This window comes from Caenorhabditis elegans, chromosome IV, assembly GCF_000002985.6.
Source record: "Caenorhabditis elegans chromosome IV".
Classification (NCBI taxonomy): domain Eukaryota; kingdom Metazoa; phylum Nematoda; class Chromadorea; order Rhabditida; family Rhabditidae; genus Caenorhabditis; species Caenorhabditis elegans.
In genome coordinates, this window is record NC_003282.8 from 4,084,700 (window position 1) to 4,102,917 (window position 18,218).

The window sequence follows — 18,218 nt, forward strand, 5'->3', positions numbered from 1 at the left end:
AAACTTCCGGCAAATTAAAAAATTGCCGGAACTGAAAATTTCCGGCAAACCGGCAAATTGTCTGAATTTAAATTTCCGGCAAATCGGCGAATTGCCGGAATTGAAATTTCCAACAAATCGACAAACTGAACAAATAGTGGAATTGTGGCCGAAAATCAATATAAAATGCGGTCAAATCAAAGAAAGGAGGCAGAGAATCAGCAAAAAGTGTGTGTGTGCGCGTTCTGTGGCCGAATCGGAACAAATAATAGAACAGGACATTGGGGAATGGAAATTTGAGAAAAACCGGTTTTTTTAATATTAAATTTTACTTTTTTATTGTATAGAATTAGTTTTACAAAATATTAATAAATGTTAGAATAATTTTATTATTTCCAGCATACTTCAAAATGAAACTCTGGAATTTCTGCTAAAACTGTACGATTTTCAACTTTAAAAAAAGTCGGTCAAAAGGCATTTTTGATGATAAAAACTGTTGGTTTTATAGAATTTTTCAGGAGAATTAGAGAAAACACAGAAAAATGATGACGTTTTGTATATTTTGAGAGGGGTGATGACAATTCGCTGATGCAATAGAGAAAGTGGTTGTTTTTTGAAGGTTATGGTACTTTGGTCTTTGAAAATATAGATTTTTTGAATTAAAATCGTATTTTTAGGGGAAAAATGACCCAGAAAATCGGAATTTTAAGTCAAAACTTTGGTAAATCGGAGAAAAAATCATTTTTTGTTCGAAAAATTAAGTTAAAATCGACAAAAAACCTATTTTTTCCAAAAATACAAACATGTTTACGAAAATTTGGTCTAAGACATCAAAAATCAATATTTGTAATTTAGTGTTTTACGTTATTTACTCGAAAACCTCAAAATTCTGCTTTTCAGCTGAAATTTCCACTGAAAATGTATTTTTTTGAAGCAAAAACAAAGAAAATGCAATTTTTGACTGGATAAATAGAACAATCTCACAAAAACGCAATAACACCTTATAAATAATTCTAGGAACCAAAGTGTAGAAATCCAATTACTCTTTGGTGTCTTATGCTTTCCTGTTTTTGTGTCCTTTAAAGGCCCAAGGGCCCGTTTTTTCGGAAAGGCTTATTTTTTTGCATTTTTCACGATATTTGAGGTAATTGTTAGTTTTCATGCCTTTTTTGTGGAAAATTTATATTTTTTTAGTATTATTTACAGTTTCTGGATTTTTTCCGCACGTTTTAAGTGGAAAACTTGCAGAAATCGAGAAAACAATAAAAACATAAAAACAAGTGTCGTGAAATTAAATGTCGGGTACGCAAACACCGCCACGTCACAATGCACAGAATTCGGATTTTTATTTTTATTTTTCTTCGTTTTCAGACAATTTCCAGGCGTTTTTGCGGATTTCATAGCAAATTTTATTGAAAAAACCGAATTTTCGATTAAAAATGCATTATAAACTCATATTTCCGTTAGGTTAACGTAAAATTTCGCCTATAAATCGACAAAATTCGAAAAAATGTGAAAATAATTAATTTTCAGCTCGAAAAAGAAAATGTCAGAACGTCTGGAGGTTTCTATAGAAGGAGAGGATGATTTCCCGTTTGATGAGGATAATATTCGTGAGTTTTAGCCAAAAAATTTAGGGGAATTTTGATTTTTTTTTTCCGAAGATATGTTAAAAATCGCTGAAATTTCGAATTTTTCCAGAAGAACTCGACCATTTCGACATTGGAGAGGACGAGGATCCGGAGGAAGTTGCTCAGGAAGATGTAATATTAATTTATTATCGGTTTCTTCAGTTTTCCAACAAAAAGTCTATTTTTAGGCCGGCGTCTGGCAGGAAAGGGTCCCATTAACCCGTCAAAAGCGGAAACAAGTCCTCAGAAAGCCTGGAAGGAAGCGGACAGGAGAGTGAGTGGATTCTAAGCCTAAAAACTGCCTAAAAATCAATAAAATTCCAGAATAATCCATATTCCGAAGCGTCAGCCTCCACGGGCGGTCCGAGTGAAGTCATATCAACAATATGACGCGTTTGACGAGCTCGTGGAGCAAGATTTGGATGATTCTGATCCAGAAGTTATGGATGACGATGGAGGTAGATTTTCAAAGGGAAAAATGCTGAAATTCTGGAATTTTTCGCTAAAAACTGTAATTTTTCAATTTTTCAGAGCCTTCAACCTCGAAAACCTGGAGAATATTCGTCAGAAAAGATGGTTCGGGAATGCATTTCGATTGGCCAATTTTCATGGATTCGGCTGTTTCTCTCAAAGGTTTTGGCTGAAAATTGGAGAAAATCACTGAAAATTCGCTGAAAAAATCGATAAAAGTACTGGAGAACGCCCGATTTTCAGTGGAAAACGCCGAAAATCCGAGAATTTAGGTGTAAATTCGCTAAAAATTGCTGAAAATCACTGAAAATTCGCTAAAAATCTGTGATTTTCGTGTAATTTTCAGATTTTCATCTCAAAATCGCTGCTGAATATTGGCAATTTTTGAGTTAATTCCTAGGATTTTAATCTGGAAATCTTTGAAAATCCGAGATTTTTGAGAAATTTATCTAGAAATCAAAAAAATAAGTGAATTTCCTTGAAAATTTGTAAATTTTACCTAAAAATCGTTGAAAATCGGTTAGAATTCTTGAGTTTCAATGAAAAATTGCTTATAATTCTGAAAAATCCAAAAATTTCAATGAAAATTCGCTGAAAATCCGAGAATTTTAGTTCAAATAGGCTTAAAAAAACAATAAAAATTCTGAAATAATAGTTGAAAATTGCTGAAAATGACATAAAATTCAAGATTTTCAGTGGAAATTCTCTTAAAATCAGTTAATTTTTCACAAAATTCCATTATTTTTTGCTTAAAAAACTTTAAAAGTACTCAAAATTCTCACTAAAATCCAATTTTTAATGAAAATTTTACAAAAAAAATCTTTAAAAATCCAGGAAAGCTGCAAAAATTGTAATTTTTTCGGGGTTTTCACCAAATTTTTAATCGATTTTCTACATATTTCACATATTTTCGACTGGAACAGTTTCTAAAAATCCTATAAATGACCGTTTTCCAAAACGATTTGTGAATTTTTCCCCAAAAAAAGGAATTTTGGACAGAATTTCACTTGAAATTAGCTTCGAAAATTCAAAAATCGTATTAGAAACGGTCATTTAAAGGATTTTTAGAAACATTTTCCTGTCGAAAATCTGTGAAATATTTAGAAAATCGAATAAAAAATTGGTGAAAACCCCGAAAAAATTACAATTTTTGCAGCTTTCCTGGATTTTTAAAGATTTTTTTTGTAAAATTTTCATTAAAAATTGGATTTTAGTGAGAATTTTGAGTACTTTTAAAGTTTTTTAAGCAAAAAATAATGGAATTTTGTGAAAAATTAACTGATTTTAAGAGAATTTCCACTGAAAATCTTGAATTTTATGTCATTTTCAGCAATTTTCAACTATTATTTCAGAATTTTTATTGTTTTTTTAAGCCTATTTGAACTAAAATTCTCGGATTTTCAGCGAATTTTCATTGAAATTTTTGGATTTTTCAGAATTATAAGCAATTTTTCATTGAAACTCAAGAATTCTAACCGATTTTCAACGATTTTTAGGTAAAATTTACAAATTTTCAAGGAAATTCACTTATTTTTTTGATTTCTAGATAAATTTCTCAAAAATCTCGGATTTTCAGAGATTTCCAGATTTAAATCCTAGGAATTAACTCAAAAATTGCCAATATTCAGCAGCGATTTTGAGATGAAAATCTGAAAATTACACGAAAATCACAGATTTTTAGCGAATTTTCAGTGATTTTCAGCAATTTTTAGCGAATTTACACCTAAATTCTGGGATTTTCGGCGTTTCAATAACAATTGGATTTTAGTGAGAATTTTGAATAATTTTGAAGGTTTTTTAAGCAACAAATAATGGAATTTCCCGATTTTCCCCCAATTTTTAACGCAATTTCTTTCCAGACGTGGTAAATTTTATTTCAACAGACGCCTCCGAGATCCCAAAATCATTAATTTGTACGTCAATTCCACAGGAATTCACAAATACTGGAACATTTATAATTCATCTGGAAGAAGGATTATTAAAAGAAGAAATATGTAATGATGGACTCGGAACATGGAATTCTGCACAAATGTTTGTTAGAAAATATGTACTTGGAGTTGGAAGAGCCCGCCCGTTGATGACACAGAAAAATGACCATAATTTGAAGGTAGAAATGCGGAAATTTGCAAAAAATTGAAAAAAAAATTATGAGAAAAAGCTTTAAAAATAACCTAAAATCGCAAAAAAAATCCGGAAAATTGACTTAAAAATCGCTAAAAATGATTAAAAAAATTGTTCAAATTTCACACTTTTTATGCAAAATGTGTGTGCAAAAATCGTTTTAAAATTTTAGAAATTGGCTTGAAAATTGCTTAAAATTTTGAACAATTTTACTAAAAGTCGCTGTAAAAATTGCCCGAGAATGCAGAAAATTCATTAAAAATCGTAGTTTAGTGCAGAAATTGACTGAAAATTGGGTAAAAACTGTAATTTTCCAGATAGTCTGCGAGCAATTCATCCATCCGGGAACCGATAGCCGTGGCGATTTTATTCGAAGGATTTATACAGGTTTACAGATTATTTAAGCTGGAATAAGTTGTTGGAAGGAAAAAGGCATTTTTTTATCAAAAATCATTAAAAATGTGTGAGAAAATCCCGATTTTGGCAGGAAAAGTTACATTTTTCACTGCGAAAATGCAGAATTTCCAAAAAAAAAATCACTTAGAATTTCGAATTTGCCAGATTTTTATTATTTTTGTCTGATTAAATTACATTTCTTTTATAATTTTATACATTTTTTCCTGCCTGAAAATGCTAAAATTTTCGATTTTTCCCCTCCAAAAAAAGTTTGAAAACCTTAAATTTGACAATTATTCTGGGTCTAAATAGTTTTTTTCGACTGTAAAATTCCAAAAAATTGCCTGAAATTTATGAAAAAAAAAATCGAATTTGTTGTGAAAAATACGAGTTTTTGTCAAAAAAAAACAAACCTTTAAAATAGCTAGAAATCGTATAATTTTTTCGATTTTTCCATGAAAAATCTGAAATTCTGTAAATTTTCCACCGATAAATTTGAAATTTTGTGAAGATTTTTAGGCAAGTTTCAGATCTCAAAACCCAAGCATTTTCCCCTAAAATCTTAAAATATAATACAATTTTCTCAGTTGGAAAATCAAAAAAAAAAATGCCTGAAATTTATTTTGTGTTGGAAAAAAATGGATTTTTTACCAAAAAATGACTGAAAAATTCGATTTTTCATATCAAAAACCCCGATTTCCCCTCCAAAATGCAGCACATTTTCATTTCAGGATTCGACAAAGATGAGCACATGATTCCATATGTAGTCATTTGTTATGAATGGATGGGACAACCACATCCATTGACAGTTTATGAGGATCAAACTGAGAAACAAGCATTTGAGCAGATGACTTGGAAGGTTCGAAGCTGTTTGTGTTGGAGAAAACCGCGAAAATTTGAATTTTTCGTGTGAAAAAACGTGAAAATTTCGAAAAATTTGCCTTTAAAAACGGCTGAAACATCAATTTTTGACTTAAAAAACCTGAAAAAATGCAAGATTTTGTTCAAAAAGAGCTCGAAAAGAGCTTGAAAAAATCTGCATTTACGTGTGAAAAATTTGTGAAAATGCTCAAAATTTTCCTTTAAAAGGGGGTAAAAATCAATTCCTCAACTGAAAAAAAAGCACGAAATTTCTAATTTTTACAGGAAAAAAAAAAAAAAAAAAAAGCTAAAAAACTGCCGAATTTTGCGATAAAAATAGAAAAATCTATTTCAAACATTTATTTTTAACCGGAAAGTTTTTAAATTTTCCAATTTCTTGAAAATCATGGCTAAAATTCGCAAAAAAGTGAAATTTGAACATTTTTCATGGATTTTCAGTCCAAAAAAAATTGTCAAAAAATTTTGAGCAGCAAATTTGCCTCCAAAACTCGAATTTTCACTTCAAATTTGAATTTTTTTTCAATTTTTAATCATCTGTTTTTGCTCTCAGAAATGCTCAAATCCGGAGGATCAAGTACCGATTTTGGCTCGACACGGATGTGATTATAATTCGGCTGTAGCGATCCTCTTATCATCGGAAAAATGCACAAAGTGGGTGATTTTTAGTGGAAAAATGAGAGAAGATTTTAGAAAAATCGACTAAAAATCTAGAAAATGTTGAAAATTACGAGAAATTCGATTTTTTTTAAATCCAAAGATTAAAAAAAAAACATTTCACCGAAAAAAAAAACGATTTTCAGCTGAAAATTACAGATTTAAGCCAAAATTTATTGGAAAATACACAATTTTTACTGAAATTTCATAATTTCTTATCACTAGTATCGACCCCACTTCCTGTCTGCAAATATTTGCTCAAAAACCTTCATTTTATCAATTATTTGATTAGAATTGCCGAGAAAAATATAGGAATATGTTGGAAAAGCATTAAAAATCACCTAAAACTGTTTTTTTTCTGAAAACATCAAAATTTCGACTAAAAAAATTTTTTTTTTTTTTTTTGAAATTCTGAATTTTTCTGAGTAATTTCCAAAAAAAGTCTAAAAATTTTCTAGTTTTATTCCGAATTTTGTTTACATAAAAATAAAATAATTTTAAAAATTCAATCGATTTTCTAAAAAAAGAATATGGAAAAAAGATAATTTCAAAAAATTATTGACTTTAACAAAGTATCGAAAAAATTGTTTTTTTTTAATTTTGTCAAAGTTTTGAAAAAAACGTTTTTCGAATTTTTCAAGAGACGTTATAATTTTTTTTTTTGTAAAAAAATAATTTTCTAAAGTAAGAGCCAAAAAATTCAATTTCTACGAAATTTAATCTATTTTCTAAAAAAAAAAAGGAAAAATTATAAATATTTGGAATATTACCTCCCCTTCCAAATACGTTCCCCGAAATTTTATATTTTTCAGAAATTTGAAAAAAATTCAAAAATATGAATTTTTAAATTAAAATCTGAAAAAAAAACGATTTTCCCCCAAATTCTTCTAAGAATCCCAAAATTATAGAAAAAGTGAAACTTTCACAATTTTTCACCAAAAAAAAAAATTGATTTTTATAAAAATTACCAAAAAAAAACTTTTTCAATTGATTTTTGATTGAAAATCCCGTTTTTCGTTTTTTCTGATCTAAGAAAATCTACATTTTTCAAGTTTTTAAGCACTTTCCCCTCGGAAAAATAATCTTTTAGAAAATCCTTTTTTTTTCCTGTGAAAATTGCTATTTTTTGAGCATTTTTACCCCAATTTACTGAGAAAATCTACATTTTTCCATTTTTCAAGAACGATTTTTACCCCAAAAATTATGATTTTGCCAGAAAATCCCTTTTTCTCCTGTGAAAATTGCAATTTTTCCATAAAAATTCGTCGATTCTATTCTGAATATTGCTTTTTTAGTGATGAAAAAAATTCCGAAATTTACCAATTTTATGCAAACATTTTTTTTTTCGAAATTTAATCAATTTTCTGAAAAAGTGAAATTTTTTAGGTTTTATTTTTTAGAAAAATTTAAGAAAAATTCCAAAATAATCAATTTTGGTTAAAAACTGCATTTTATTTTATTGAAATCAGAAAAAAAATGACTTTTCCCCTAATTCTCCTAAAAAATTCCAAATTCCCCTCCCAAAAATACCCAACACTGCAACTTTTTTCGAACGAGGGACGAGGCAAAAAGGTTTCTAGGCCATGGCCGAAGGGCCGACAAATTTCAGCGGCCATTTATCTTGCTTTGTTTTCCGCCTGTTTTCTTTCGTTTTTCACCGATTTTTTCCGTTTTTTCTTATCAAAACAAATAAATAAATATTTTTTGCAGATGCTAAAACAATTTCCAAGTGAAAAAATTGTGAATTCAGTGGGCAAGTAGCAGTGAAAGTGGGCAATGTAATATGATGGATTACGTCTATACAAAACCCAAACTTTTTCTGAAACATGATATATATGCTTTTAAGATGCTGAAAGTACCTGATTTTCATAACGAGACAGCTAAAAAAGTTTTTAGATTTTCAAAATTCAACATTTTGTGCCAAAATCTCGACTTTTTTACCAAAAAAGTTGAATTTTGAAAATCTCAAAACTTTTTCAGCGGTCTCGTTATGAAAATCAGGTACTTTTAGCATCTAAACATCATATGTATCATGTTTGGGGAAAAGTTTAGGTTTTGTATTCCCGTAATCCATCATATTACATTGACCACTTTCACCGCTACTTGCCGGCTGAATTCACAATTTTTTCATCTGGAGATTATTTTAGCATTAACACAAAATATTTATTTATCAGTTTTAATAAAAAAACACGGGAAAAATCGGCGAAAAACACAAGAAAACAAAGCAAGTACAAAATGTCGTAAAATGCGGTGTATTGTGTTCAAACACCGATTTTTCGCATTTTTTCTCAGCCCTCGTTCGAAAAAAGTTGCAGTGCCAAATGAGTCATTGTTATGGTGGCGACTATTAGCCACGTCATAGTGCAAAATGTCTGTCTGCCCCCGCCGTCTGCGTCTCTTTCTACTCCCCTCGTCTCTAACATCGATCCATCTCACCCCCAAGGCAAAGCCCTCTGCTGCCGCCGCCCGAACCTTTTTCTCTCGACACTCTCCTAATTTTCCGCACTATCTCGCACTCTGTGATATTTTCTGAAAACGAGAGAGACTGTCTCCGCCTGTCTGAGTCTCTCGCGCACACATAGATTTTTTGTTCGAAATAGAGGATATTTCGGTGTATTTCGCCATTTTTTTTCTCGTTGTTGGAATTTTTTGCGGGGAGCTTTAACGTCGGAAAAGAGCTCTGAAAATTGCAAATTCTCAGTTTTTTTTTTTGGGGAATTTAGCAAATTTCGTGAAATTTTTCCTTTTATTTAAATTAAGGAACAATTTCTGAAAATGCTGATATATTTTCACTGAAAATCCACGAAATAAGTTCAGCTCACAGGCTTAAAGCTGAAGAAAATGCTCGAAAAAGAGCACTTTGCATGAAAATGCTACAATTTTCTGCCCGAAAAAATTGAAATTTCAATCATTTCTGAATTTTCAAGCAAGAAATTGTTTTTTCTGCGAAAAATCGGATTTTTGAGTGAATTTTTAGCTTTAAAGCAGCTCTGTGTGAATTTCCTGGATTTTTCACAGGAAAAATAACATACTATGAGATTTTCCCCCATTGTCTCAGTTCTTTTTCACCGATTTTCGCTGAAAAATGAGCTCTGAGGCCGAAAAACTTTCGGAAAAGAGCATTTTACACTGGAAAATGTACGAAATGCTGTTGGAATTTGTAATTTTTCCTACCAAAATTAAGGAACAATTTCTGAAAATGCTGATATATTTTCACTGAAAATCCACGAAATTTCGTGGAAAGTTCAGCTCACAGGCTTAAAGCTGAAGAAAATGCTCGAAAAAGAGAACTTTGTATGAAAATGCTACAATTTTCTGCCCGAAAAAATTGAAATTTCAATCATTTCTGAATTTTCAAGCAAAAAATTGAAGAAATTGCTTGAAAAAGAGCACTGGAAAAATGGAAGTTTCACGGAAAATTCACCATTTTTCCCCAGTTTTGGGCTCAAAAAAGAGCTTCCACATTCCGGAGCATCGTATTTGGAGCATTTTTTGCCGGAAAAAACGGTTTTTTATTCGATCTTGGTCGATTTTTTGGTTTTTTCCTAGGGAAAACCTGAAAATTTTGCTGGAAAGTTTGAATTTATGCATTTTCTCTGAAAAATTACTTCTTTTTTCTGGAAATTTTTCCCAATTTCTCTAAAGGTTACCGCCTGTCAAGTAACCCAATCCACCAGAGAAGTGACGTCATTTATTTTTCCATCCATCTTTTTTTTCTGCCGTCGTCTTCCTCTTCTTCGTCGTTTTTTTTTTTTGGAATCCAAGTGGAAAAACAAGGGAACGAGATGTTCTTTGTAGGAGCACAGCTGTTGCTGCTGCTCCGGGAGCTCCCTTTTGTGCTCTTTTTTGTTTCTTTTCAGAGGACACAGGGAGCAGCTCCGCCGAGAAAATTGTGTGCACTTTTGCCGTTTTGGACGTTTTTTTCCGTTAAAAAATTGGATTATTTTGACTTTTTTTCCAGAAATTTAGAAAAAAAACGAGAAATTCGCAAAAAATGGCGAATTTTAAAGAAAATTGATCTATTTTTGATAGAAAATCCCGTTTTTCATAAGATTTTCCGGGAAAATCCCCATTTTTCCAGTTTTCAAGCTCTTTTTCTCCCGGAAAAGTTATGATTTTTCACCGAAATTTGATGATTTTTTATCGAAAATCACACATTTTTCAACTTTTGAACACTTTTTCTAGTGGAAAACTTATGATTTTTTTCTATAGAAATTTGACGATTTTGTGGTTTTTTGTCAGAAAATCCCAGTTTCTCTCCGAATTTCCCACTGGATTTGTGGAATAGTTGCAGAAAAATGGTCCAATTTCACATTTTCTTCTATTTTTCGCTGAAAATTGATGAAAAATGTGAAGAAAAACAGAAATAATGATTAGTTGGCAGCTCTTCGTCATGGCTGTGAGCTCACTATGAGCCACAGCTCACGCGATGAGCTCCGGCTTCCTCTTTTCTCTTAGTTTGCGCTTTTTACGTCATCTTCGATAAGAAAATGTGCTCTTTGTGGGTGAAAATGCTCAGACAGTGGCAATTTTAGTGGAAAATCGCAGGATTTTTAGCTTGGAAATGCTATTCTTCGAGTTTAAGCTCAATTTTCAGCCTGAAAAGCCGGAAATTTCCTTCTAAAAATTTCAGTTTTCGCTCTGAAAATTCTGAAATTTGAAAATTTCCCAGATTTTCAGGGTCATTTGACGTTTTTCGCAAATGTTCCCCTCGAGCTTCATTTTTTGAGCCAAATCGTACTGTTTTCGGTGCTCACCGAGCCGCCGCACCCCTCAGAATTGTCAGGTGATTTTTCTGCTCGATTTTCGTATTGTTTATATCTCTCAAGTGTTTGAGTGGTCAAAACTAGAGAGATATGTCACCTGTGTGTGTGTGTGTGCTCCTCAAAAATCACGTTTTTTCGATAGAAATTATGTGTGTTTTAAGTGGAAAATCTGCAATTTTACCGATTTTTTCGTCTGAAATTGGTTTTTTTTCGAGTTTTTGGCTTGAAAAATGGATTTTTCAGTCAAAAAATGTGCTTTTTTCCTTCTCTTCCTGTCGTAAAACTGACGTTTTTACTGGGAAATTTTCGATTTTCTGTCGTTTTTCCGAGTCAAAAGTCGGATTATTTCACGAAAAAGGTGTAATTTTCGTCTGAAAACGTGCTTATTCCAGTTGGAATGGCATTTTTCTCCCGTAAAACGTATAATTTTCGATTATCTTCTGATTTTCATACGTAAGGTAAGAAAACTGCCAGTTTCCAGCAGTTTTCACTAACGGAAATCCCTTATGTTATAGTCAGAAACATATTGTTGTCAGGGTAACCGAGAATCGGACAAAAATGAACGGAAAACAGCTGTACGACGGCGTTTTTAAGGAAAATTGGAACATTTTCCGCGTTTTTATTCAAAATTCCGCCAATTTTTGTGAAAATTCTGCCAGAAAATCAGTTTTTTTGAACGATTTCAATGATCAGCACCACTAATCAAGACTCTTATGACTTTCAAAAAAAAAAAAAACAGAATTCAGTCAACAAATAGGAGCAAAAAGAGCACAAAGTAGGCAGAGAGTTTCAATTATTGATCAACTTTCTCTTTATGTGTGTGTGTGTGTGTGTAGGTGATAATTGATTATTATTGACACTTTAGATTAGAGTTCTACTACTGAACTTCACAGAAAACTTTCGATTTTGAGCTTGTAAACTGTGAAAAAACACTTTTTTGCCCACAAAACTGGGCTAAAAGCGATTTTTCAAGTTAATATCCGATTTTCAAAGAAAATCTATATTTTTCACATGAAATGTGGAATTTTCAAGGAAAAATTTCAACTTTTCAGTGAAAACGTCGATTTTTTTGCCGTAGAACATTTGTGTCGATTTACGCAACTCGTGTACTCCACGAGGAAAATAATCTGACAGTTATTAGCTGAATTTCTGGATTTTTGACCGTTTTTTCGAGTTTTTAAAATTTAAATCGGTCTTTCGAAATTTCAAATTTTGAAAAGAAAACAATGTTATACTGTTTGCCGGAATTCTCATTTTCGTCAAATTGCCCATTTGCCGTTCGTTTGCCGAACCAAAAAAATGTGCAAAACCACAATTTACCGAAAAATTTTGCGGCAATTAACGTATTTGCCGATTTGCCGAAAAACCGTTTGCCGCCGCCCACCCCTGCACCCCTACAAATTATATTGCATGATATTTCAACATATGTTCTCATTTATTTATTTATTTATTCATCCATATCCTTTTTGTTTTCTTCTGAGGAATAAATAACAAGTCACTTATTTTTGTAATAATTACGTGAGATGATGAAATTCCAAAAGTTTTGAGAAAAAAAATGGAGGATTACGAAATTTGTGGCAACATTTTTCAAATAATACCTATTTAAACATCGTGAATACACGCTTTTTTTTTATTTTTTGCTTAATTTCAAAAGTTTTAATTTCAGTGTATTCTATAATTATTTAAATTATCGATATTCATAAAAATCCAGAGAATTTGAAAAATACAGTTATATACATTACATTATATACGTTACAGGCACATAAATATACAATACTTAATGTATATACACCCTGACGTTATATACGTTAATATAAATACGGTTCATTAGGATTTATAATATTTACTGTATAATATTATGTTATGGGGTTATTTAAGTAATGTTTCAAAATGTACTCATTCTTTAAAAAAAAGAAGCAAAACTAAAAAAGTGTAATTTTCTAAATTAGTATTCTACATATAATTTTAAAAATTTACGTTATATAATGTATGCAACTGTTATATAAATACAGTTTGGGTTCTGTATAATGGAGTTATTCAAGTAGTGTCGGAAAATTAAAAAAGTATTGAAAAATTACGTCACAACTGTATTAAATTACATAAAAACGTGTATTTTAATACATTTTGAAACATTACTTAAATAACCCCATAATATAATATTATACAGTAAATATTATAAATCCTAATGAACTGTATTTATATTAACGTATAAAATTTAACGTATATAACGTCAGGGTGTATATACATTAAGTATTGTATATTTACGAGCCTGTAACGTATATAATGTAATGTATATAACTGTATTTTTCAAATTCTCTGGATTTTTATGAATACCGATAATTTAAATAATTATAAAATACACTGAAATTAAAACTTTTGAAATTAAGCAAAAAATAAATTAACTTTTTCATCGTTCGACTTAAAATTTTATTTCAAAACCAACAACATTCAAAAAAATTCAAATCAAACATTTTTCAGCTATGGAAAATCAGTGCCGCAATTCGTTCAAGAATGTATTTCGTTCGTCATTGACATTAACGAGTGTGGTGGTGATCGGGCACTTTTCCTAGACGGAAATGAATGGCAACGACCATCGGGAAGTCATCGATTCTTCAGAATTTTGTATCCAAATCAGGATCATGGAGATTTCGATACGTGGAATATTGAAAGAGCATCGTCGAATTTTAATGTGACGAATAGCGATATTCAGGTGAGCATTTAACCAGATTTTTGAATAAAAAGCTATCAAAAATAGCTTTTCCACAACAAAAAAAAGTACTGAAAAAATCAGTTTTTCGACTGTTTTCCAGAAAAACCTGGAAAATTTCAGAATTTTCTGCTAAAAATCAGGAAAAAAACCAGGTTGCTTTCTGCATGTTCAGAAAAATCGGTTTTCTGAGAATGATTAATATATAAATTATCCTTAAGTTTGGCTCAGGCTTAGGCATAGGCATAGGGCTTAGGCGGGGCCGGAGAAGAAAAAATAAATTCCCAATTTGTTCAGATAATTTCAAATTTCGAGGAAAAACGCAAAAAAAACCAGCTCCAATTTGAGAATTTTCATTACAAATTTCTGAAAAATTACTATCAATTGCTGTTTTCTACTGGAAATTTTTGAATTTTTCAGTGAGCTTTGAAGTTTTTTTTTGTTTTTTCCTAGGAAAAATAACTTTTTCTGTTTTTTTTTGCAAATCTTTTAAATTTAGCCCATTTTTTGTACCTGAAAAATGTTTTTTCCCCGAAAATTTCAAAATTTTCGGTTTTGGAATATTTCTTCTTGAGAAATTCTGAAAATATGAAATTTCTAGCCTAGCCCCATATCTCGTTTTTAATAGAAAAAATCTGAAAATTTTGTTTTTTTTTCACAAAAAAAACACTTCTCAGTCAGTTTCTACTTTGAAAATCTGAGCCATCACCTGACTCGAACTCAAAAAAAAAAAAAAAGAACAGCTGATTTTTCTTCTTTTCTTTCGATTTTTTCTCAAAAATCCTGAACCGAATCATGTCCCAGTGAGCCATGGGACATGTTTTTTTAGAAATTCCCAAAAAATCACGATTTTCAAAAATTTGAACATTCCGTAAAATCTGTAAAATTTCAGATTAAAAAATACATTTTTTTTTTGATTTTCTAATGAAAATTCTTATTTAGCGAAATTTTTATTTATTTATTTTTCCCACGGCCCGAGAAGTGGTACCTGTACGCAATTTGTCTACCGTATACCTGGACGTTTGGGCGCGTGTACCTCAAAAACGGTTGGTCCAGTTTTTTTGTGATGCATATAAAAAATGTCCGAAATTAAATTCTAAATTTTTTGGACCAAAGCTTTTTTCGTTATCACGCGCCCAAACCTGGTCTACACTCAAATTATCAGTAGAGCGCATTTGCATGGATGTACCACTTGCCGGGCCGTGTTCCAAATTGGTATATCGCTCAGTGTTTGCGTACTCCTGGAGCTACAGTAACCAGGAAAATTTTGAAAATCGAGCTGTGAACTTCTTTTCTTTTCTTCGGCTAAAGAATCGAGTATATCCACACAATTTTTCATTAAAAATCTGGAAATTTCGTAAAATTTGGTGTTTGGTCCGCAATCACTGTTTGCGTACTCTTGGAGCTACAGTAACCCGAGAAATTGAACGGAGATTCCCAATGTGAAGAAAAACTCGAGAATTTCGATTTTTAGGTCGAAAATTTGAAATTTTCAACTTAAAATCTATTTTAATATAGTTTTTGACGTGTTCCGCATTCCTCACCTTATTTTTTTTCCAATTTTTCTTTTAATATTTACCGATTTTTCAATAAAAACAATAACATCTGCTGCTGCTTCATCTTCAGAACTTTACACTTTTTTCTTCCTTCCGAATCATCTCTCACCGCTGCCAGTTGCTGTTTTGTGTATCACGTGAACAAGTCATGGTGTTTTTTGTTTTTGACCTGAAAAATATTTTGGGAAAAAAATGGAAGAAAATAACGAGTTTTCTCTCTCTTTAAAATCTATTTTTCTGCCTTTTTTCCCAACTTTTTTCCTAGAAAATCGAATTTTCAACTCAAAATTGGAATCTCTGTTCGATTTTGGCAATTTAACGGAAACTAGAAGTTGCTAGCTTCATTTTCGAAAAATTTCCGGTTACTGTAGCTCCAAGAGTACGCAAACATCGAGTGGTTGTGGGAAAAACACCAAATTCACGAAAATTCGAGATTTTGAGCTGAAAATTAGCCCTATGTCTAATCAAACAGTGCTGAACCCGAATTCCGTGACAAAAATTATCGGAAAATTGTATTGGGAGCATTTTCCTTAATTTTTAGCCATAGTATTGCTAAAAATTGGATTTTAAAAACTAGAGGCTCCTAGCTCAATTTTGAGATTATTCAGGTTACTGTAGCTCCAAGAGTACGCAAACACCGTGTAGTTGCAGACCACACACCAAATTTCACGAATATTCGAGATTTTGAGCTGAAAATTAACTCGTAAACTATTTAAACTATACTGAATCTGAATTTTCAACTGAAAATTTGGAAAAATGTGATTTCACAGCTTTTCCGCCGAAAAATCTCTGACAAGTTAACTTCAAATCAGCATTTTCGAATTTTCGACTGCAAATTCAGATTTTCCCTTCAATTTCGAAGTTTTTGACGGAAACTAGAAGTCGCTAGCTTGATTTTCAAATTTCTCGGGTTACTGTAGCTCCAAGAGTACGCAAACACCGAGTGATTGCAGACCACACACCAAATTTCACGAATATTCGAGATTTTGAGCTGAAAATTAACTCGTAAACTATTTAAACTATACTGAATCCGAATTTTCAACTGAAAATTCCAAAAATCAATATTTTCCAGATAATCTGCCGCCGTTACAATGGCCAAAAGTACAGCCAGTCGTTTGGATTTGTGCGGAAAATTTATTTGCTCAAAATTTTGCCACTATGCCCGCCAGAAGTCGCTGAGCAACTTCATAATCGAGATTTGGCAGTAATATCGTATTCCTACAGAAATGCTCCGCATCCGACGTTTGTGAGTGGAGGAAATCTGGAAAATTTGCGAAATTTCGAAGGATAAGTAGAAAAAACACTGAAAAATTGACCCAAATTCTGCAATTTTCAAGATTTTCCATGAAAAAATGTCTTCAAATTGAGAAAATTTGTGTTTTTCCATAAAAAAAACCGCGAAATTTCAATTTTACATCAAAAATCGAAAAAATTATCCAAATTCTGCTCAGAAAAGCCAATTTTCGAAGCTTTTCCATCAAAAAACTGTAAAAATTTGCAGATTGAGCAACCGGATAGGCAGAAGCTTCCAGATGGTCAACGTGTTGGTGAAGAAGTTGAATTGTTAGTTTTTTTTTTTTTTTGAAAATTTGAATTTTCAGGAAAAATGTGGATTTTTTGAGGTTAAAATTCTGAAAATTAAAATTCCGAAAAAAAAACTTCGGAAAAGTTCAGAAAAATTAATTAAAAAGAAAAAAATCCGGAAAAAATGTCTAAAATTTTTGAAAAATGAATTTACACAAAAATCTGAAAAAAAAATCACTTTAAAGAAATTTTTAATGCCAAAAAGTTTCAGAAAAATATCAAAAATTAAAACAAAATCTGTAAATTATTTAAGAAGTAATGAGTTTTCCAAAAAATTAAGAAAATAGTTTTTTTTTCTGAAATATTTAAATTAATTTTTAGGGATTTTTCAAAAATCTCAAATTTTCTATAAAATCCATAAAAATTCCCAAAAACTTCTCTCTAAGAAATCTATCAATTTCAAAATTTTTCAGAGTTTCCGGAGATGTGATGTTCGACGATGATATTAGTCCAGAAATGCGAGAAATGGTTGAAAATATGGAAAGAAAAAAGAAAATTAATTCGGAAAGATTAATGGAATTACTACAAAGAATACATCGAATTGATCAAATTTGTAAAAAAGTACGGATTTTTTTAGTCGAAATTGATTTTTTTATAGCTGATAATTAAGTAAATCAGAATTTTTACCTTAAAATCGTGAAAAAAATTGAGCCTAAGTTGAATATTTTGTACTGAAAAATTGGAAAATTTCGGCTTTAAATTTGAATTTTTCTGAAAAATATTATAAAATTTGCATTTTTCCAGAAAAATTGGACTTTTTTACTCAAAATTTTGATTTTTTGAAAGTTTTCAGTTAATCATTTCGAATTTTCCGGAAAACCTAAAATTCCAGTTTAAACTCAAAATTTTCACCGAAAACTTCAAATTTTTCAAATTTACCAAAAAATTGACATTTTCAGTGAGAAAATTGAAATTCCAAAAAAAAAAAAAAGATAAAAATCAAAAATTCACCGAAAATTTGAATTTTACTGAGAATTTCACGTTTTTTTGTAAAATTTTAAATTTTTGGAAAATTGATTTTTTTTTAGAAATTTTTAAATTAAAATTTAGAAATTTCCACTAAAAAAATCAAATTTCATTAAAAATTCATTAAAATTTTTTTTTTCACTAAAAAAGTTCGATTTGAACCAAAATTTTCTAATTTTCAGTTAGAAAATCGAATTTCAATGAAAAATTCCAAAAAATTCAAATTTTCAAAGAAAAATTTGACATTTTTGGCAATTTTCCAGCATTTTCATTTAACATAAACTGAATTTTTTACGAAACATTTTCGAAAGTTTCCAATTTTTACGGAAATTATATTCCAAATTTGCACTAAAATACGAATTTTTTTGGGAAATTCCAATTTTCTACCTAATTTTTCGATTTTTGCAGGAAGCTTGGCTGGAATCGTCGGCAGAAGTTCAACAACTCACACAAATTGCTCAACTTTTGCATTATTGTCAATAAATGTTAAAAAATATTTTCTTTA

The 18,218-nt window shown here is 30.7% G+C and overlaps 1 protein-coding gene across 3 annotated transcripts; it reads left to right on the plus strand.

Annotated features, from left to right (window-relative positions):
* Positions 1 to 1,512: 1,512 nt before the first annotated feature.
* C35B1.2 lies at positions 1,513 to 18,208 on the plus strand (the record flags this gene model as incomplete). Of its 3 annotated transcripts, NM_001047455.5 has the most annotated exons (14): positions 1,513 to 1,592; positions 1,681 to 1,742; positions 1,799 to 1,884; positions 1,935 to 2,068; positions 2,142 to 2,243; positions 3,941 to 4,188; positions 4,520 to 4,589; positions 5,330 to 5,457; positions 6,031 to 6,131; positions 13,379 to 13,610; positions 16,236 to 16,409; positions 16,665 to 16,726; positions 17,161 to 17,308; positions 18,122 to 18,208. In NM_001047455.5, 14 exons carry the CDS (start codon positions 1,526 to 1,528, stop codon positions 18,194 to 18,196), a joined length of 1,689 nt encoding a protein of 562 aa, NP_001040920.1. The 3 variants fall into 3 exon arrangements, with proteins under 3 accessions (NP_001040920.1, NP_001360203.1, NP_001368217.1); NM_001372788.3 differs by having other exon boundaries at positions 1,518 to 1,592; positions 16,236 to 16,726; NM_001380178.1 differs by lacking the exons at positions 1,513 to 1,592; positions 1,681 to 1,742; positions 1,799 to 1,884; ... (7 more) ...; positions 16,236 to 16,409; positions 16,665 to 16,726 and having other exon boundaries at positions 17,177 to 17,308; positions 18,122 to 18,196.
* Positions 18,209 to 18,218: the final 10 nt, after the last annotated feature.